This window comes from Onthophagus taurus, chromosome 1 (genome assembly GCF_036711975.1).
Source record: "Onthophagus taurus isolate NC chromosome 1, IU_Otau_3.0, whole genome shotgun sequence".
NCBI lineage: Eukaryota > Metazoa > Arthropoda > Insecta > Coleoptera > Scarabaeidae > Onthophagus > Onthophagus taurus.
Genome location: NC_091966.1, coordinates 8748019 through 8767846, shown reverse-complemented (window position 1 = coordinate 8767846; position 19828 = coordinate 8748019). Strand labels below are relative to the sequence as shown.

Here is a 19828-nt window from a genome sequence, read left to right as displayed (position 1 = left end):
CATATCTCCAACAGTAGTTGAGATACCTATTGTGACAACTAAAATCAAACACACTGCATATAGTAACAGACGAAAGTATCGATCATCAAGACATTGTAAATTAAACATTCTTGTTATTCATTATAAAGCACTTATATGTGAAAAAACACCTAAAGGTCAAAGTTATGATATCAAAAATAAATTATAAAACAATAAATGTGTGTTATTGTGTTGAATTAATGTGATAAAACAATTTTTCCTTAATAGTCAACTAATTTCACATGAAATAGGTGGGACATGAACTTTAAAAGACATCACCTATATACAATGTTTTAAAAAGTGAATTTCAAACAATTTCATAGAGGTTTACCCATTAGTTCATTAAAATGCCATTACCTCATGCATAAATACTAAAAAAAAATCTTATCCTTAAAGTAAATCAAACATTCCTGAAGTTCTATTAAATCGATCCAATTCACTTTTTGGATCAGGAGCAAGAGAACTCCAATTAGTATTTGCACATCTTTTTACAACATCATTACAAAAAATCGATTCATTTATTGTACACAAATCCCCGAAAACATAAAATTTATTAACCAAACTATCAATCCAATCTTTCAATTCCTTCCCGATAACATTACTATTTTTAATAGACAATTGTTCTAATCTATCTTGTTCCCAATCAGTAACGGTATATTTTAACCATCGTACATCAACTTTCTTATAAACTCCACTTCCCGAATGTAATAATTTTGTCGTTTGATCATCTACAATTTCATTACCCTGATAATAATTTAACGGTGTAACAAGAAAGTTTGTTCTGGCAATTTCGTTTCGTTTATGAATCAGCATAACCGTCCAAATACCGGGTAAAAAAGGTTGTTTTAATGTTGATTTTTGGTGACCGTGAAGAACACCTTCATCTAATGTAATATAATTAACATCCACCGGTTTTCCCGTTGGATCGATCCATAAAAACGTAATATTAAAATCTTTTTCCGTATTAAAATCTGAAGTAAAATTATAAATGAGTAAGGGTTCGGAGTAAGGTCCAAAAATTCTATGAAAATTCCTTGAAATTTGTTCTTTTGGATCATAATCGGTACTAACATGAAAAGTTTTAAGCCTTTTTGTAACGTTAGTTTTCTTAATTCTTTTCATTAATTGTCTAGGTTTAAAACTTACTTCATAAGTAACCGATTTATTATCAGCTAAAGTTGCGTTAAATAATATTAGCGTTTTTTGATACTCATCATTTGAATGAAACCAAGTTATTTCAATGATATTATTTAATAAAATTGGACAAATTTTCACCGAAATTAATCTTACGATACTTTCAGCAACTGTGCGTAACGCATCATCTAAATCATTTTGATCTTTATGACTATATAAATTTTGCCAATAAAAATTTATATTAAGTACATTTGAAAAATTTTGTTTATACATCCACTCCTCTAATTTTAAAATGCTCGATTGACTTATAATGGGTTCGAATTTTCGCGCGAAAAATACCTGCCTAAACTCCGTGTTTAATATTCTCGTCCAATCTTCCGGTTTAATATCATTGGGGCTACAACCACACCAATCAACGATATGTTTATATTGACACTTACAACCTAAACGTCTTTTCCAATTCGTAACGTGTAAATTATTATCAATAAATGTATCACAAAATTGTGAATTTCTTAAAACTGTATGAAAAAATGATTCGGCCGGTAATAAAGTATATTTAAATACAAAAATTAAACCTTCTAATAACTTATCTTTTTCATTCCTAGTCAAATAACTAACAAACCTTCGTGATAAAGTCACCCAATCGCTCCCTCCATCTATTTGAACACCATACGGTAACTTTCTTTCTCCAACACGCCACATATGATAATCACATTCAACAAATGTTCTATCAAGACCTTGCTTTTGAATGAAACGTTGCACAACATGTCCGTGTGATTTTACAAAGTTGCGATCCCGATTTGCAGATAAAAAATCTGTTAGTTTTTGAACGGTTTTTACGGGATAATCAGATTCGCTAAGATTTATTACAAAGTCCCAATTCCAATCGGTGTGGAGATCAATTAATTCTTTCATCGTTGAGAGAAGCATTTGTAATAATGAGGCTCCGCCCCAAATTGTTGCAAAACGATTTCTTGTTAATCGAATGTTAGGAAATGTTTCTTCTAATGGGAGTAATTCGCGAAATAAATAATCTTGCCGCTAATTAAAATTAAAAAAAAATTAATAATTTAACAATAACGATAAACATTTTAATCTTACCACATCAACATGGATATAATAATAATGATTTCGATGGTACAAAGTTTTTAATAATCTTTTTACTTGTCTTAAAGCTCGTCCATTTAAAGTAAGAAGAAATACAATTTTTACCGACATATTTGTCATTGAATTTGAGACGTTAGCAATTTGTGGGATGAATTCTACAAGTTAAAAATGAAGTAATTATACGAAAAAAATTAAATAAAATAACGCACTTTTGATTCCAGTTTCGTAAATACTAATTTTATAAATTCCGCCGCAAATTGAGTGATTATCTCCGGGACATTTCATGTTGCATGAAGAATCCGGTAATTTTGCTGATGAAGGAGGCTCTTCAGCTCCACAAAAACACTCCACTCTAAATAAAAGTATTAATTTTTAGATTATATACATTTATTAATAATATGGTAACGCCATCTAGCTGGTTTAGTTAAGATAATGATTTAGGAGCAATTAAGTAGTTAATATACAGGATGATTTATTAGCTCGCCATAGCTAATCCTATTTCAGTCCTATTTCAATTATTTACGAAATTATAACACTTTAGAGTTTTTATATCATAATTAACTGCAACATTTTTTTTAAAACACATAAATATTACAAATAATATTGTTCAAAATAGCCTCCTTCTGCTAGAATACATGCTTCTCAATTATAGTTAGGCTTTTGTACTATTTTTGTATTCAATAAAAATACTACAAGTTTATAAAGCAATCACGAATTATTTTAACATGGTAGCAGAACGTGGTTCTCAAAAAAAAGAAAACGTTTAGAAAAACGGTAGAATCGATGAAAATAGCAAAAAAATTTTAATTGGAATCTACATACAAGAATGGTTATAAGAAATGACGAATGTAACGATACTGGTGTTCGATGGAGAAGATTATGAAGCTGGAAAAAAGAATAATTATGTATTTGAAAGTAAAAAAATGTGACGAAGCTGTTTCAAGAGAAAAACAGAGTTCCAATGGAGATGATTGAAATGAGAAAAATTTAAAAGCCATCAATATTATTTACAGCGTGATCATAAATAAACAACTGGAATTTGTGAGCGAAATAGAAGCGGCATATGGTATTATAAAGAAATTTGACGAGTTATATTCAAAAGAATCGACAGCGTTAGATAATTTGCAAAAATAAATTGGAAAAACTGAGAATGAAAGATTTTAAAGATATTCCAACATTTATTACTATAAATACCCGTCCACCTTATTTATATGAATTAAATGGTACGCCAGAAAGATATAATAGATCAATTATAGATCTATTAGATGTTTATTAGAAGTAGCAAAAATAGATCGCAAATTTTGGCGCAGCTGCATATCTTAAAAATACAACATCAGCAAATACTGTAGAAAAGAACACACCTTATGAAATAATATTTGGGAGAAAGCCTACTATTAAGTATTTACGTCTATATGGAAGCAACATTTTTGTTCGAAGACCAGAACGACAGCGACATGGGATGAAAAGGCTAATTTGGGAATTTTGTGGGGTTATACTGAAGTTGGGTATACAGTTTTAGTAAATAGCAGAATCATTGTAGATAGACATGTTGATGTTGTGGAGGAGAATGTTAAACGTATAGATTTAGGTACAGAGTGGTTCAAATTCGATGTCCGAATAGGCTATCTCAGAAACTATAAGAGTTAGAAAAAAAGCTGTAAGCTGCTTTTCATCGTATCTAGTCGGCATTTTCCTTTCTCTCTTTGATCTTCTCAATTCTTGAGGCGTTCTTTGTTCTTGTTTAATTATTTTATTTTCGAATTCAATTTCTGTAATTTCATCTTGTATTTCTGAGTCACTAGAATAATCACTTTCAAATTCATTGCCTGTCCTGTTTGTACAGGGTGATTCAAATTCGATGTCCGAATAGGCTAATTCGGAAACTATAAGAGTTAGAAAAAAAGTAGCTTACATGTCATGATTTCGTTTTTCGACAAACAGCTAATGCCAAAAACCTCAAAGCGCTATCGTCTTTTGTTTTTCCCCAAGAGGCCAAAATTGAAAACATTATAATTATGGACACTTTTTTACAGAGCATTTTTTTTTAATGGAAACAACCACTGATTATTCGCTTATTAAATTCGTTATTTTTTTCTGATTACAAACATATGGGGTTAGATAGATCTATTTCTTATTGTTTTAGAATAAATCTTAAAATGAACTTTTTTTTAGTGTCGTCAAAGAAATTAAATTTACAGTTTCCTGTAAATTACGGCACTATAACTAAAAATTAGTCTACTAAAAATGTATATAAAATTTACTTTATTTTCTAATATGTAACATTCTAACATGTTAAACTTTTCGTAATTTTCGTAATCCATCTTAAGAAAACAGGATTTTTAATTTGACACTTCAGAAAATTTTTGAATACAAACAAATATGACCGCCATCTATCAATAATTTATTAAGTCATTTAATAATAATATTAAATATTAATAAAAAATGTGAAATAATGCAATCTATTCCAACTTTTGTGTAAAACAAATACAAATTAAATAATTCAACAAATGTATTTGTTTCAAATATCAGAAATATGTATTTTAATTTTTAGTTATAATTTACAGGAAACTGTAAATTTAATTTCTTTGACGATACTAAAAAAAAAGTTTATTTTTAGCATTATTCTAAAACAATAAGAAATAGATCTGTCAAAACCTACATTTTTTAATAAGAAAAAAATAACGAATTTAATAAGCGAATAATCAGTGGTTGTTTCCATTTAAAAAAACGAAAATTGTCATGATATCTCAAAATCTAAAACCGAATTTTTTTTTTTGACTACGTCATGAAATTCTCTGTAAAAAAGTGTCCATATAATGTCTTATTGTTACTTATAATACTCCACCTATAATAATAACCAAGATAATTGCAGTTGTTGGTTTTACGATATTTTCAATGTTGGCTTCTAGGGGAAAAACAAAAGACGATAGCGCTTTGAAGTTTTCGGCATTAGCAGTTTCTCGAAAAACGAGATCATGACATGTAAGCTACTTTTTTTCTAACTCTTATAGTTTCCGAATTAGCCTATTCGGACATCGAATTTGAATCACCCTGTACAAACAGGACAGGCAATGAATTTGAAAGTGATTATTCTAGTGACTCAGAAATACAAGATGAAATTACAGAAATTGAATTCGAAAATAAAATAATTAAACAAGAACAAAGAACGCCTCAAGAATTGAGAAGATCAAAGAGAGAAAGGAAAATGCCGACTAGATACGATGATAGTTATGTTTATGTGAACTTTTGCAATGTTGAAAATTCAAATAATTTTCAGGAAGCGATAAATAGGGAAATGGGATGTTTAAAGAAAAATAAAACTTGAAAATTGGTCAAAAAGCCAGAGAATAAATAAAGTTTAGATGTTAAATCGGTTTCAGAAATATTATGTAAATCAAGCTAAAGGATTTGAGGTTGGAACAGACAGAGTTTGTAAACTAGAAAAAGTATTATATGGTTTGAGAGAAAGTCCTCGTGCATAGTACAATTGTTTTGATGAATTTTTAAGGGAGATGAAATTTATAAGGAATAAATATGACGATTGTTTATGCAACACAAGAGACGAAGATGATATGATTTATTTAGTAGTGTTTGTTGACGATGTGTTAATATGTCGTAAAAATAAGAAAATGGTTCAATACATCAAAAGCTTATTGCTCAGTAAATTTAAAATGAAAGATATGGGTGAAGTGAAAAACTATCTTGGAATTAATATTGATTGTGATTGCACGAAAAATGTTATGACTCTTAGTAAAGACGAATATATTGAATCTTTAGCTGAAAAATATAAAATTAAAAGCTCAAAATTGTTTAAAACACCAATGGAAGTAAATTTAAAATTGGAATCTGCACAGGAGATATCTGATATCTTCTGTATATAAGATCCGCGACTAGACCAAACCTAAGCTATAGCGTTAATCACTTAAGTAGATTTCAAAATTGTTATAATGAAACTCATTTTAAATATGCCTTGAGAGCTTTGAAGTATTTATATTTGACAAAAGACAAAGTTAACTTACAATAGGAACGATACTTGATTGCTATGTAGATGCAGATTGGGCAGGAGACAATTTAGATAGAAAATCTACGTCAGACTATCTAATGAGATTGTTTGGAAATGTTGTACATTGGAAATCTAAAAAACAGGGTAATGTAACTAAGTCTTCAAGCTTTGCCGAATATGTAGCGTTATCAGAAGCGATAACCGAAATAAAACTGATAAAAGATATACTCGAATTTCTTAACATTGACTTCAAGGTACCTATTAAGATATACAAAGATAATTCAGGAACTTTGAGTATTGCTAAATATGGAAATTTTACTAAGAATTCTAAGTATATTAAAGTGCATTATCATTTTGTAAATGAATGTTGTATGAAAGGAATCATAGATATAAATAAAGTAGATTCAAATATGTAGAAACCTAGCAGAAATTTTTACAAAATCAATGAGCAAAGATAAATTTGTGAAACTAAGAGAAATGTTGAGTTTAGTAGTATAAGATTTATTGTTTAGTATTTTTAGTTGTTTATTTTATAGTGAATGTTTTATAAATGTAAGGAGGCGTGTTAGATTATATTATACATATATTAATAAAAGTCTCTAGATTATCAAAGAACCGCGGTTTGCCGCCATTTTGGCTCAAAGTCAAGCGGGAAATTTAAAAATATGTCGTTCTGTTGATAGAATTACACCAAATTTCCTTTCTTTTTTACTCGTAGTACTCTGAAGAGTCGAAAGCCCTTCTTACTGCTATTTTTGCAACTCCAAAGGCAACAAGACGGCATTATCTTTGTAAATAACTGGTGACATGTACTGACAAGGTGTCAAACCGCCATTTTGACTCGAATAGTACGTTGATAATCTAGGGACTTTAATATTAATAATATGGTAACGCCATCTAGCGGGTGGTTTAGTTAAGATAATGGCTTAACTTACCCATATTCAACTCCAGCATAAGGAAATCCAGATTGAAGACAAAGATATTTACAATATTCCGGACTATTTTTACTAACATTCCCAATAAAGTACCCAGATAAAATTCTAAAACTTTTCGAATCTTTAAAACATCCAAGTGAAGCCTCTTTATGTCCTTTGGGGTCACAAAAATTGGGCAAACGTTTAGGATAAAATATCCCCTGCTGTATAAGGCACGTAACGTTTGATATTTGCTGTTTACATTGTTGCGTCTTAGCTCTGTGTATTGAAGAGATTGCTTCCTTCGTCTTGATTTGGCAGGATGGTGTAAAATCTAATTCTTCAATGCGTAGCCTTGGCAAGGTGTGATTCGATCTTGTCACCTTGTTTTTTTGTGATTTAAGGTCTTCGTCGTCGACAAAATCGTCTCTAACGCGTCTTGCCGAGTTTGCTGGGTACAAATTTGAGCCGCTGTCTTGAGTGTCGCCCCTGGGGCTCCACCAAGACTTGGAGTTTTCATAGTTTAAAACGTTATAGATGAAATATAATTGGAAACTAAATAAAACAATACCAAAGCCCGCAAACCACCGAAAATTCCTCATCCACCAATTATAAACATTCCTCACAATAACCATTTCGTCGGAATTCTATCATTATTAATTGTTGTATCACCACTCGCATCACATTATCGCCAATTTTTCTTTTTAAACAATACCGTGAAACATTATGTGGTAATAAAACGTTATCATTTAAAGCTCTTATTTTTTTTATGATGCTGTCATCTGAACGTTTATTATACAAATGTCAAATTTATCATCAACTTTAAATAAAAATTAAATTTAAAGCTTATTGTTGAATTTTTTTAATTAAATATTAAGTAAAAAATAGATTTATTTAAAAATCGCTTATAATTAAAAAAAGAAAATAATTTAAATTATTTTAATTACAGAAACCTACATTATCTTCATCAAAATATTAAAAGTTTGTTTGAATAAAATTAATTAATTAATTTGAATTATCTATTAATTACTATCTAATTTTTAGTTATATTATTATAGGATTATTCTTCTAAGTTGTCTTTGAATTACAGAAATTTGTTATATTTGTTGTCAAATCATAATGTCAAAATTAGTTTTTTGAGGTTAGACTTCAAAAAACGCTAGTCATAAGTCATAACAGAAAATAGTAATAATAATAAAAATGGCTTCGAATAAAACCGTAGTAATTTTAGCACCAAATGGTCGACGTCAAACGGTTAAAGTTTCGCCCAATACCACAATTCTACAGGTTATATCACTTTTTTTTGCTTAACATAGGATTAAGAAGTTATCTTTTTATAGATTATAGAAGAAGTATGTACAAAACAAGGCTTAAAATCAGAGGAATTCGATTTAAGGCATCACAAGAATGTAATGGATATAAATGCAACCATGGGTTTTTCTGGTTTACCCAACAATGCACAGCTTGATTTAATCCCATCAACCAAACCTAGAGTTGAGACTGATGTTACGATTGGGTTACAACTTGAAAACGGAAATAGGTTATTAGGTACTTTTAAACCTAATACATCCATTTATGATGTACTATTAAAATTATCCCCGGAAGACTTAAATCCTGATAAAAATACAGTTATAATTTATATGAGAAGAGAACTTTATGGAATTGATTTGTTAAAAAAGACTGATTTAAAATCGTTGGGGTTAACAAGTGGAAGGGCAATGTTTAGATTGATACATAAGTGAGTTTTGAAAAATAAATAAAAGTTTAAAGATAATTGTATAAATTGCAGAAAACCTGAAGAATTAAAAGTGCAAGCAAATATATCTGCACCCATACCAGCTAAGCCTGTGGAAGAAAAACCTTATATGAGAAAATTTCAAGCAGTAGAATCTCCACCATCGAAACCATATCCCTCAAATCAAACAAATAAGCCAACTAATGTTCATGAAAATGTTGCTAAAAAACCTTGTGTTGAAGAAAATGTTCCTCCTCCCCAACAACAAAACTTAAAAAAAACTAATATGGTGGATTTAATAAAAAATGAAAAGAAAAAGCAAGACCAAAATGTAAACCAAAAATATAAAGAAACTACATTAAATCAACAAAAACCTAAAACAATAAATATTAAAGACAACAAAGAAGAAGAAGAATTCATGTTTGTAAGAAAATTTTCTTTAAATATTTCCAAATTTAATGATTCTTTAATTAGTTAGGTGATAGAAACGCAATGTTATTCTCATTGGAAACGGCTCAAAATGTTCGAACCGAAGATTTACCAGACGATTTTTTCGAGTTAACCATTGAAGATGCGAAGAAATTATTTCGCGACATCAAAAAACGGCGAATGGAACTCGAGAACAGTCCGTTGATGACGTCAGCTTTAAGAAACTTGGAAGAATCTAAACGACAACTCAACGTAATGAATCGTTATAAAAAAACAATAATTCGTGTACAATTTCCCGATCGAGCAGTTCTTCAAGGCACCTTTTTAATAACCGAAGATATTAAGTGTGTTATGGAATTTGTAAGAAGTTACTTGGAGAATAAAAATTTGGATTTTTATTTATGTAAGGAATTAATGTAGAAATAAAAATAAGTTATGTCCATTTTTCTTTTTGTAGATACAACTCCTCCAAAATCAGTGTTGAAAACTGAAAGTGTTTTGTTTGAAATTGGTTGTGTTCCTGGTGCTTTGTTGTATTTTGGAGTAAAATCTAATGATGCTAATGAGGGTCGTTCGCAGTATTTAAGGAAAGAATTGTGTGATAAGTTTACAACATCTTCTGTTGCTAGTATGGCAGCAGCTAAAATGAGGTTAATTATTTTTTTATATATCATTTTAAACATGAAACCATAATTATTAATTAGTGTTGGTATGTGAGGTAATATAAACAAGCCTTTTGTATAATACTATATTATTATACCAGCATATAATGAGAGCTATTATTTACTAATGCCTGGTTCACATTATTCCAGTCCAGTATTTGAGTCAATCAAGTCCAGTGCTGGACTGGATCATATTGTTCACATTATTCCAGTCTACTAATCCAGTTAGTCAATCCAGTCCAGTGGATTCTTAATCTTTAATAATTAATAATTCGTTTAGAATTCGCAATCCAGCATTGGTCTACACTATTCCAGTGGAGCTGGAATGAAAAAGTAGACCGTCGATCCAGTCACGAGTGGATTGCTTACTGGAATGGGTACATTCCAGTCCAACGCTGGAATGCTACTGGAGTAATGTGAACCAGGTATTAGGTTAAGTTCATGTCACGAGTGTAGCGAGTGGCATAATTAACCTGAGTGAATAATAGCTCATTATATGTGAGGAGAATACTATACTTTGTCCACAACTACTATTGAAATTGATTATTTTTTTAAATAAATTTTTGAATAAAGTTTAAACGTCAATGTGACATTAATTCAATGTTACCAACTGTAACCAACTTTACAACAATTTATCAAAATTAAATGTCAATTTTATGAAACGTCATGTTTTTTTTACGAAAATTAATTAATTTATGCTTGTTTATGCTCAAATCATATGAAAAAAGGAATTTGTTTACGTTTTTTTAATGTCAAACCTTTAGAAAGTCCTAAAACATTTAAATTAAATTGACGTTTTTTGAAATTTTGACGTTTCAAATAACTATTCAAGTCTATCAAGTTGATCCACATTGTTGTGCGTTAATTGTCTCAAAATAAATAATTCACTGCTAAGATTCTTTATATATCGACTCAGATAAGTGACCATACCAATAAATCTTAATAATGCTCCCTTATCATTCGGCACTGGAAATTTCTTTATGGCAACGACCTTTTCTTGACCAACCTTTAAGCCATCACAAGACAATATATGACCATAGAATTTTACAGTTTTAATTTTTTTTTGTTTAATTTACATTTGTTCTCACGTAGTTTTTTGGATAAATTTTCTAAATTCTTATTGTGATCTAGACAGGTGTGTCAAATGTCTGGAATATAGCCCATAACTTCGTCATTTGTGGTTTTAAAGAAAAATGTTTCAAATAAAAAAATTCTTAATGATTGTGGCGCATTTTTTGGCGATATTTACTTGTTTACATTGTTTTAGTTTTGTTGCTATGGCAACCAACATTGTTGTTTTAAATGAAATGCATGTATTTTTCTTGCATACTTTGATAGAGGATAAATACATCTACGCGATGAACATATCAAATCATATGGTTGTATAAGAAAAAAATCGAGATAAAATGCGTTCTCTGAAAATATTAAATCAGCAAATTACAGTCAAAGTAGGCGCCGAAATAATGCCGTTGACAGCTTTAAATGTCAAAAAATGACAGTTTCAACAATTATGGATAATTAGCTGTCAACAGTGTTATTTTGTTAATCTACTACTAGATTCCGATAATTTGACTTGCCAAAAACCCTTCTTTGTGTCTACTATTGAAAAAACTTTGACTTTACCCAACTCTGGCAATATTTTTCATCAACTGTGGTAAATTGGCAATGTGGTCTTTTCATTACTTTATTTAATGGAATCGGGTCCAAACATATTCTAAACGTCTTTTCCTTCTTTACTAATAAAATGTTACCTACCCAATCTGTATTATGATCTTCTTTGGTAATTATACCTTCTTTTTCAAAATGTATTAATTCTTCTTTCAAATCTTTTCTCAATGTTGTTAGAACTTTTCTTGGTGGTTGCCTTAGTGGTCTTGCCTCTTTCTCCAGCTTTATTTCTACATGCTCTGGTAGAGATCCATATCCTTTGAAAATATTTTCATACTGTTCTACTATATTTTGAACCTGTTGCTTCAATTTTGACTTCATTACAATATTTCACTAAACCTAACTCTTTACTAGCTCTAGCTGACAATAACAAACCATGATCTACATATATCAACTACTACGAACTTAATTTTATATATTTTATTATAACGTTTACATTTAAGATAAAGTTCACAGATGACTGGTAATTTTTTATTGGAAATGCAATACAAGCGGTGAGACGATTCATTTAGTTTCATAGTATTAATTTTTAATAATTTATTTAAATGTTCATACTCTACTATGCAAACGTTTGCACCAGTGTCAATGTCACATTGTACTTTTATCCATTTATCATTAAAAAGAAAATCTAGTTCTGCAATAACATTACCGCCACTTAAAGAATTATCGATAATTGTTTCTCCCTCAATTTTTTTTTCAATTCTTTTTACTTTCTTCTTACCTTTGTTATTATTTTTTCTTCTATCCATCATTTCTCTTGGTTCCTTCTGGTCTTTCTTGCGCACTATAGCAAAATGATTTCTTCCAAATGTTGCATTGTTTACCAAAAGTTTTACAAAGTGGTTTCTTGAATTCGTATTTTTCGCCACAAAATCTACATTTATTTCTATAATTTATTACCTTGCTTACATTCCTCTCCTTGAATTTCTTCTAGTTTTGTTGTTGTTATTTCTTCAGTTTTACACATATCTTTGCATGTTGCCAAGGTATGATCTGATTTAGACATTAATCTTTTTCTTAAATCTTTATTCTTAACCCCGAGTACGATTCTGTCCCTCAATAAATCATTGGTAAAATTTGCAAAATCGCATTTCACTATTAATAACTGCAATTTCATTAAATAATCATCAAACGATTCATTATCCCCTTGTTTACAGCTGTTGAACATAGTTCTATCATAGATTACATTTTTCTTTACTGCCAATTTCTTTTTTATTGCATCTATTTATCACCCAACGCAGAAAAAATGTTTTAACTTTCTTCTTTTTCTGACTATTGGGCCATTTGTCGATTTCGGAAACTATTTCATAATCCTTCTAATTTTCTACAGAATAATCAAAGTTTTGCGATACATTGCCCTTGCTTACTTCTAATGGTGAAGGCCATGGAATACTTTCTTGTTGTTGCAATGTTTTCTCGTATCGCGTTTCTTTTATTTCTTCGCTTAATAACCTCAATGTTTCTATCTGTTACATTAAAAGTTTTACCAAATCGGTAGATAACGACATGTTTACTTATTAGAATGTATTTCTCATACATGTTTATTTCACTCATCATAAGGGCTACTAAAGCTGCATGTTCAGCCACTAAAGACTCGTTTATTTTTGATTAACTCACATAGCTTAACTAATTGAGTTTTTATAAAAATGGGTTAGATTTATGAATATTTTTTGCAGGAAAGAAGCGAGAAGATGGGATTTTCCCGATGAAGCAGATGATATATCAATAACACCAGATGATGTAAATGTCGGTGCGAGCACAAGTAATAATGGCAATTATGTGGATTATGATAAACCTTCTACATCGCAAAATGAAACGGCTCCGAAATTACCGAAGTGGTTTAAAAATCAATAATGGATTTTGTAAAGTGGTGAATTCCAATTATAATGTGAAAACATCTACTTGATAATTAAAAAGATTTGTTTTAAATAAATTCTTTTATTCATTGTAAATAAAAAGTTCAAAATACATTAACAATAAAACTATATCAAAGCACCAATAAAAAATTAATTAATTCACATTATTTTAATGTGGTTTTTTGTACTATTCCAGCTTGTTCTAAAACTTGTCTTGCTGCATTGTTAATATGGCGGAAACGATCCGGACCTAGATGAATACCTCCATACCTTTAAAAAAATTAATTATTCTACCCTTAACTTTTTTTTAGTGGTCTTTACCATCTACTGACAACAACAATACCATTTATTACATCAAGAATTTGTAATAAATGTAACAAACGTCCACCTGCATGGCTCTCACCATCATCATCACAATCTTGTGTCAAAACTGATTCATTTTTTATTCTAAAAGCGCTTATATTATGAGTGGCTTGTGCAATTTTTTTATTCTCATATAACTGATTTAAAACATGTCTAAAAAAATGTTACATCATAATCATTTTCAAAAAAGAAGAGTTTTTTAATTACCGGATATCTTCTTGAGAATGTACCACACAAAAATGGCCTTGAAAAGTACTTTTTCTATCAGAAATGCACTCCCCATGAATGATATCAAAGACTTTAAGTTCTTCAATCTCTTTGACAATTACTGTTTCCACCTCATTTTGGTCATTGTTCTCCTTGCACTGTTCTATTTGAACGTTTTCCCTTAAACACTCAATCCACTGATAAATAACGGGACCACCAATATTTTCCCTACAACACAACTTGCATGTTATAACTTTTTAAAATTATTCACCGGAACAAACAGATAAATGTCTTCAAAAGCATTTGCAATTTTTCTTTTTGTTTCACCATCCAATGTGGGAGCGCGTAAAACATATGTGGGGGGCGATTCTAACGGATACTTTTCTGATAAATTAATATATAATTGAACGTCTTTATTTATGGAAATGCTGAACGACTTATCTGATTCTTCCCGTTTCCATTCATCACCATAAATTGCTTCCAAAGCCTCAACTTCTTCTTTCTGTTGAATAACGCTGTCCATTCTCGTTTAAATTTACTTTATAATGCATTTCAAGGTTGTACTTTAACAACTTTTACTTTAATCATTTTTTCTTTCAAATCCATATGTTTTAGTTTGAGGTTATGTTATATGTTGTTGTCAATGTCAAATAATAATTAACCTTTCAATACACGCGTTATTAGCGCCATCTTTTGTTGATTAGTTGTTTTATATGATAATATTTAAATAAATACAAAAATTCGTTTTTTTCAGATAATAACAACAATTTTAATATGATCAGATTTAAAAATAATACATCAATGTTATCAGTTCATTACTTATTTCTTTATTTTATTTGCAATTTCATAAATGTCAAGCAGGTATTTAACAGCGCCATCTACAATTACATTTTGAGGTTAAGGTAATGAAAAAGGCAAAAACTTTCCGAATTTGGAAATAACACGTGAATTTTAAGTTAATATAGCATAAAATAAAATAATTATTATAAAACGGTAGGTTTTTTAATAAGTACTGAGGATTAAATGATTCAATCAATTAGATTCTTAAAATGTGTATGCATAACCTTAAATTTAACTTTTTAGAATCAAATATTTGTGCTATGAAGTCGAAAAAGGTGGAACGAATGGAGAGGAAGGTGAAAAAAATGGCAAGTTTTGCTGAAATAACAAAATTAAACAGTAATTCAACAAAACCTAACAATAATAACAATGAGAATGCAGATAAAAATGTGTTGAACACGAAACGTCAAAGTTCAGAACCAAATTCTGCGCAAAAGAAACCTAAGTTAGAAGGAGATGATTATTTGCAATTGAAAAAAGCACTTAAAGAGCATAAAAAACAAGTGAAGCTTCGTCCAAGATTTTGGTTACGAGATGTAGGGAATTTTGCAAGTTTATCTGTTGATTTAGACAATAGGATCCCATTATTTATGTCTGATCTGCAACATTTAATAATGTATTCTCAAATTGTGCAACAATCACCTTATAACCCCGCTCGTTGGTGTCAACTTGATAGACCAGCTCGATTACAAAGCACTTGTGTGTTGGTTGTTGAAAATATTTCAATGTATGATTTTGTGTCAAATGAATCCTCATTCCAATATTTAAGCACAAAATTTAAGGATAAATTGGAAATAATTAATTCTAATGCTTATGAAAGGGATGTCATTCAAGACTTGTTAATGGTTCCCTTGACGGGTCATCAATTAAATATTTATTTAGGAAGATATAGTACCATAAAAATGGCTGCTAAAAAAAGCAGTGAAGTATTTGATATTGTTCAAAATATTTTTCATATCGAACGTAATAAAGAATCTACAGACTTTATAGAAGAAGATGAAAAAGTGGAACCCCCAAAATCTGATAAATTTCCAAGAACTGATTTGTTAATGTCAGGTTGGCAAATGGTTGAAGAAAATTTTCCTTTACCCATCATTGGTTTGATGGAACGTAAATATCAAGGTTATGTCACCAGTAAAGATGAATATAAAATGGTTACCAAAAATAGTCCCATGTTTGGCATTGATTGTGAAATGTGTAAAACAACAATAGGAGATTTAGAAGTTACAAGGGTTTCCTTAGTTGATGAAAAGCACAATGTTTTTTACGAAACATTTGTTAAACCTCACAATAGAATTACAGATTATTTAACTAGATTTTCTGGGATTACCCCTCAAATGATGAAAGGTGTTACTAAAAGATTATCAGACGTTCAAGAAGATTTAAGAAAACTTTTACCCCCTGATGCTATTTTAGTGGGACAAAGTTTAAATTCAGATCTTCACGCTTTAAGAATGTTTCATCCTTACATCATCGATACTAGCATTATTTACAATTTAACCGGTCAACGAGTAAGAAAATCAAAACTTCAACATTTAGCGAAACAATTTTTAAACGAACACATCCAAGAAAGTTCAAGCGGTCATTGCTCCATCGAGGACAGTGTGGCTTCTTTAAAATTAGTACAACATAAACTCACTCAAAACATTTATTATGGCGACGCGGTTATGAGCCGCACGCAATCTGATTTTGTCTCTTATCAAGATATGGCAAATTCTGGTTATGCTAAGAATCTACTTAGACAAATTGCCAGTTTTGATAAAACAGCCATGGTTTTTAGTACAAAAAAAACTTTGGATGTTTACGAACAATGGACGTTTAAAAATCCTGATAAACCTCATTCGAATATAAAATTGGTATCTGGAGAAAACGACGCGGATGTTATTGATAAAATGCTGTCTTCTATGAAGAGTAATAATTTAAATATAGGTCATATTCAGTGTGGAGATGAGGATAAAGCTAAAAGCTATTCATTGTTGGATGAAACTATTCGAAGAATTTGTGAAAACGCTGAATTTCCTAGTTTACATATTGTTATTTTTACTGGCTGTAAAAATCCGGCCCTTTCTAATGGATGTGCTTTTCTTGCTGTATCGTAGTTTATGTTTTTTTTTGTTATTATGTGTATACTTTTGATGGTTATCATTAAATGTATTTATGTATATTACTTTATTTTATTCCTCATACTATTATATGAAACTATGATTTTAACTCATTAAGTCAAACAAGGACATTTTGCAAGTGTCCTAAATTGCAAAATTCGAAAAAATGGTCTATTATGTCAAAAATTTATTTCTCAAGAACTAAAAGTGATTTTTCAAAAAGGCTTGTTGCATTAAAAAGAGGATATTTTAATTAATAATTGGTGATATTTCCACAAGGATCCTTCAAGAAATTAATTTTGTAGCGGATTTTGAAAGTTATCGATGAAAATTGCAACAACAATAATTTTATCAATACTTCAAATATTGCTTTCTCAAAAACTAAAAGTTATTTTTCAAAACGGGTTGGTTCATTAGAAAGGGGACACTTTTATCAACACTTTGGGAAATTTTCATACTCATATTCAAAGAACGGGATTTTATACGAATTTTTAAAACTTAATTGGCGAAAATTGCAAAATTCGAAAAAATTGTCGATCATTTCAAAAATTCATTTCTCAAGAACTAAAAGTGATTTTTCAAAACTGCTTTTTGCATTAAAAAGAGGATACTTTAATTAATAATTGGTGATATTTCCACAAAAATCCTTCAAGAAATTAATTTTGTAGCGAATTTTGAAAGCTATCGATGAAAATTGCAACATCGAAAATTTTATCAATACTTCAAATAATGTTTTCTCAAAAACTAAAAGTTATTTTTCAAAACGGGTTGGTTCATTGGAAAGAGGACACTTTTATTACCACTTTGGAAAATTTTCATACTTATATTCAAAGAACTGGATTTTATACGAATTTTTAAAACTTAATCGGCGAAAATTGCAAAAATCGAAAAAATTGTCGATCATTTCAAAAAGTTATTTCTCAAGAACTAAAAGTGATTTTTCAAAACGGCTTGTTGCATTAAAAAGAGGATACTTTAATTAATAATTGGTGATATTTCTACAAGGATCCTTCAAGAAATTAATTTTGTAGCGGATTTTGAAAGTTATCGATGATAATTGCAACATCGAAAATTTTATCAATACTTCAAATAATGTTTTCTCAAAAACTAAAAGTTATTTTTCAAAACGGGTTGGTTCATTGGAAAGAGGATACTTTTATTAACACTTTGCGAAATTTTCATACTCATATTCTAAGAACTGGATTTTATACGAATTTTTAAAACTTAATCAGCAAAAATTGCAAAATTCGAAAAAATTTTCGATTATTTCAAAAATTTATTTCTGAAGAACTAAAAGTGATTTAACAAAACGGCTTGTTGCATTAAAAAGAGGATACTTTAATTAATAATTGGTGATATTTCCACAAGGATTCTTCAAAAAATTAATTTTATAGCGAATTTTCCAAGTTATCGATGAAAATTGCAACAACGATAATTTTATCAATACTTCAAATATTGTTTTCTCAAAAACTAAAAGTTATTTTTCAAAACGGGTTTGGTCATTGGAAAGAGGACACTTTTATTACCACTTTGGAAAATTTTCATACTTATGTTCAAAGAACTGGATTTTATACGTATTTTTAAAACTTAATCGGCGAAAATTGCAAAAATCGAAAAAATTGTCGATCATTTCAAAAAGTTATTTCTCAAGAACTAAAAGTGATTTTTCAAAACGGCTTTTTGTATTAAAAAGAGGATACTTTAATTAATAATTGGTGATATTTCCAAGGATTCTTCAAGAAATTAATTTTATAGCGAATTTTCCAAGTTATCGATCAAAATTACAACATAGAAAATTTTATCAATACTTGAAATATTATTTTCTCAAAAACTAAAAGTTATTTTTCAAAACGGGTTGGGTCATTGGAAAGAGGACACTTTTATTAACACTTTGGGAAATTTTCATACTCATATTCAAAGAACTGGATTTTATACGAATTTTTAAAACTTAATCGACGAAAATTGCAAAATTCGAAAAAATTGTCGATTATTTCAAAAATTTATTTCTCAAGAACTAAAAGCGATTTTTCAAGACAGCTTTTTGCATTAAAAAGAGGATACTTTAATTAATAATTGGTGATATTTCCACAAGGATCCTTCAAGAAATTAATTTTGTAGCGAATTTGGAAAGTTATGGATGAAAATTGCAACAATGATAATTTTATCAATACTTCAAATATTGTTTTCTCAAAAACTAAAAGTTATTTTTCAAAACGGGTTGGTTCATTGGAAAGAGGACACTTTTATTAACACTTTAGGAAATTTTCATACTCATATTCTAAGAACTGGATTTTATACGAATTTTTAAAACTTAATCAGCAAAAATTGCAAAATTCGAAAAAATTTTCGATTATTTCAAAAATTTATTTCGCAAGAACTAAAAGTGATTTTTCAAAACGGCTTTTTTGCATTAAAAAGATGATGCTTTAATTAATAATTGGTGATATTTCCACGGGGATTCTTCATATAATTAATTTTATAGCGAATTTTCAAAGTTATCGATGAAAATTGCAACAACGATAATTTTATCAATACTTCAAATATTGTTTTCTCAAAAACTAAAAGTTATTTTTCAAAACGGGTTGATTCATTGGAAAGAAGACACTTTTATCAACACTTTGAGAAATTTTGAGAAACTGGATTTTATACGAATTTTTAAAACTTAATCGGCGAAAATTGCAAAAATTTTAAAAAATTCTCGATCATTTAAAAAATTTATTTCTCAAGAACTAAAAGCGATTTTTCAAAACGGGTTGTTGCATTAAAAAGAGGCTACTTTAATTAATAATT

At 29.4% G+C, this 19828-nt stretch overlaps 4 protein-coding genes across 4 annotated transcripts; 2 read left to right on the top strand and 2 right to left on the bottom strand.

Moving 5' to 3' along the window:
* Positions 1-328: 328 nt before the first annotated feature.
* Positions 329-7969, bottom strand: LOC111426913 (Xylosyltransferase oxt). Its single transcript, XM_023061802.2, has 4 exons — positions 7198-7969; positions 2469-2611; positions 2254-2414; positions 329-2193 (listed from the first exon to the last, which is right to left on the bottom strand). Exons 1-4 carry the CDS (start codon positions 7809-7811, stop codon positions 409-411), a joined length of 2703 nt encoding a protein of 900 aa, XP_022917570.2. The 5' UTR covers positions 7812-7969; the 3' UTR covers positions 329-408.
* A 312-nt stretch (positions 7970-8281) lies between these two features.
* LOC111426891 (tether containing UBX domain for GLUT4) lies at positions 8282-13693 on the top strand. The gene is made up of 6 exons (XM_023061752.2): positions 8282-8463; positions 8517-8914; positions 8966-9335; positions 9386-9743; positions 9798-9990; positions 13347-13693. The coding sequence occupies exons 1-6, from the start codon at positions 8377-8379 to the stop codon at positions 13522-13524; spliced, it is 1584 nt and encodes a 527-aa protein (XP_022917520.1). The 5' UTR covers positions 8282-8376; the 3' UTR covers positions 13525-13693.
* On the bottom strand, positions 13589-14738 carry LOC111426895 (protein IMPACT-B-like). Its single transcript, XM_023061767.2, has 4 exons — positions 14378-14738; positions 14097-14324; positions 13848-14042; positions 13589-13796 (listed from the first exon to the last, which is right to left on the bottom strand). The coding sequence occupies exons 1-4, from the start codon at positions 14617-14619 to the stop codon at positions 13691-13693; spliced, it is 771 nt and encodes a 256-aa protein (XP_022917535.2). The 5' UTR covers positions 14620-14738; the 3' UTR covers positions 13589-13690.
* A 248-nt stretch (positions 14739-14986) lies between these two features.
* Positions 14987-17100, top strand: LOC111426997 (RNA exonuclease 5). Its single transcript, XM_023061933.2, has 2 exons — positions 14987-15089; positions 15180-17100. The coding sequence occupies exon 2, from the start codon at positions 15197-15199 to the stop codon at positions 17033-17035; it is 1839 nt and encodes a 612-aa protein (XP_022917701.1). The 5' UTR covers positions 14987-15089; positions 15180-15196; the 3' UTR covers positions 17036-17100.
* The last annotated feature ends 2728 nt before the right edge of the window (positions 17101-19828 follow it).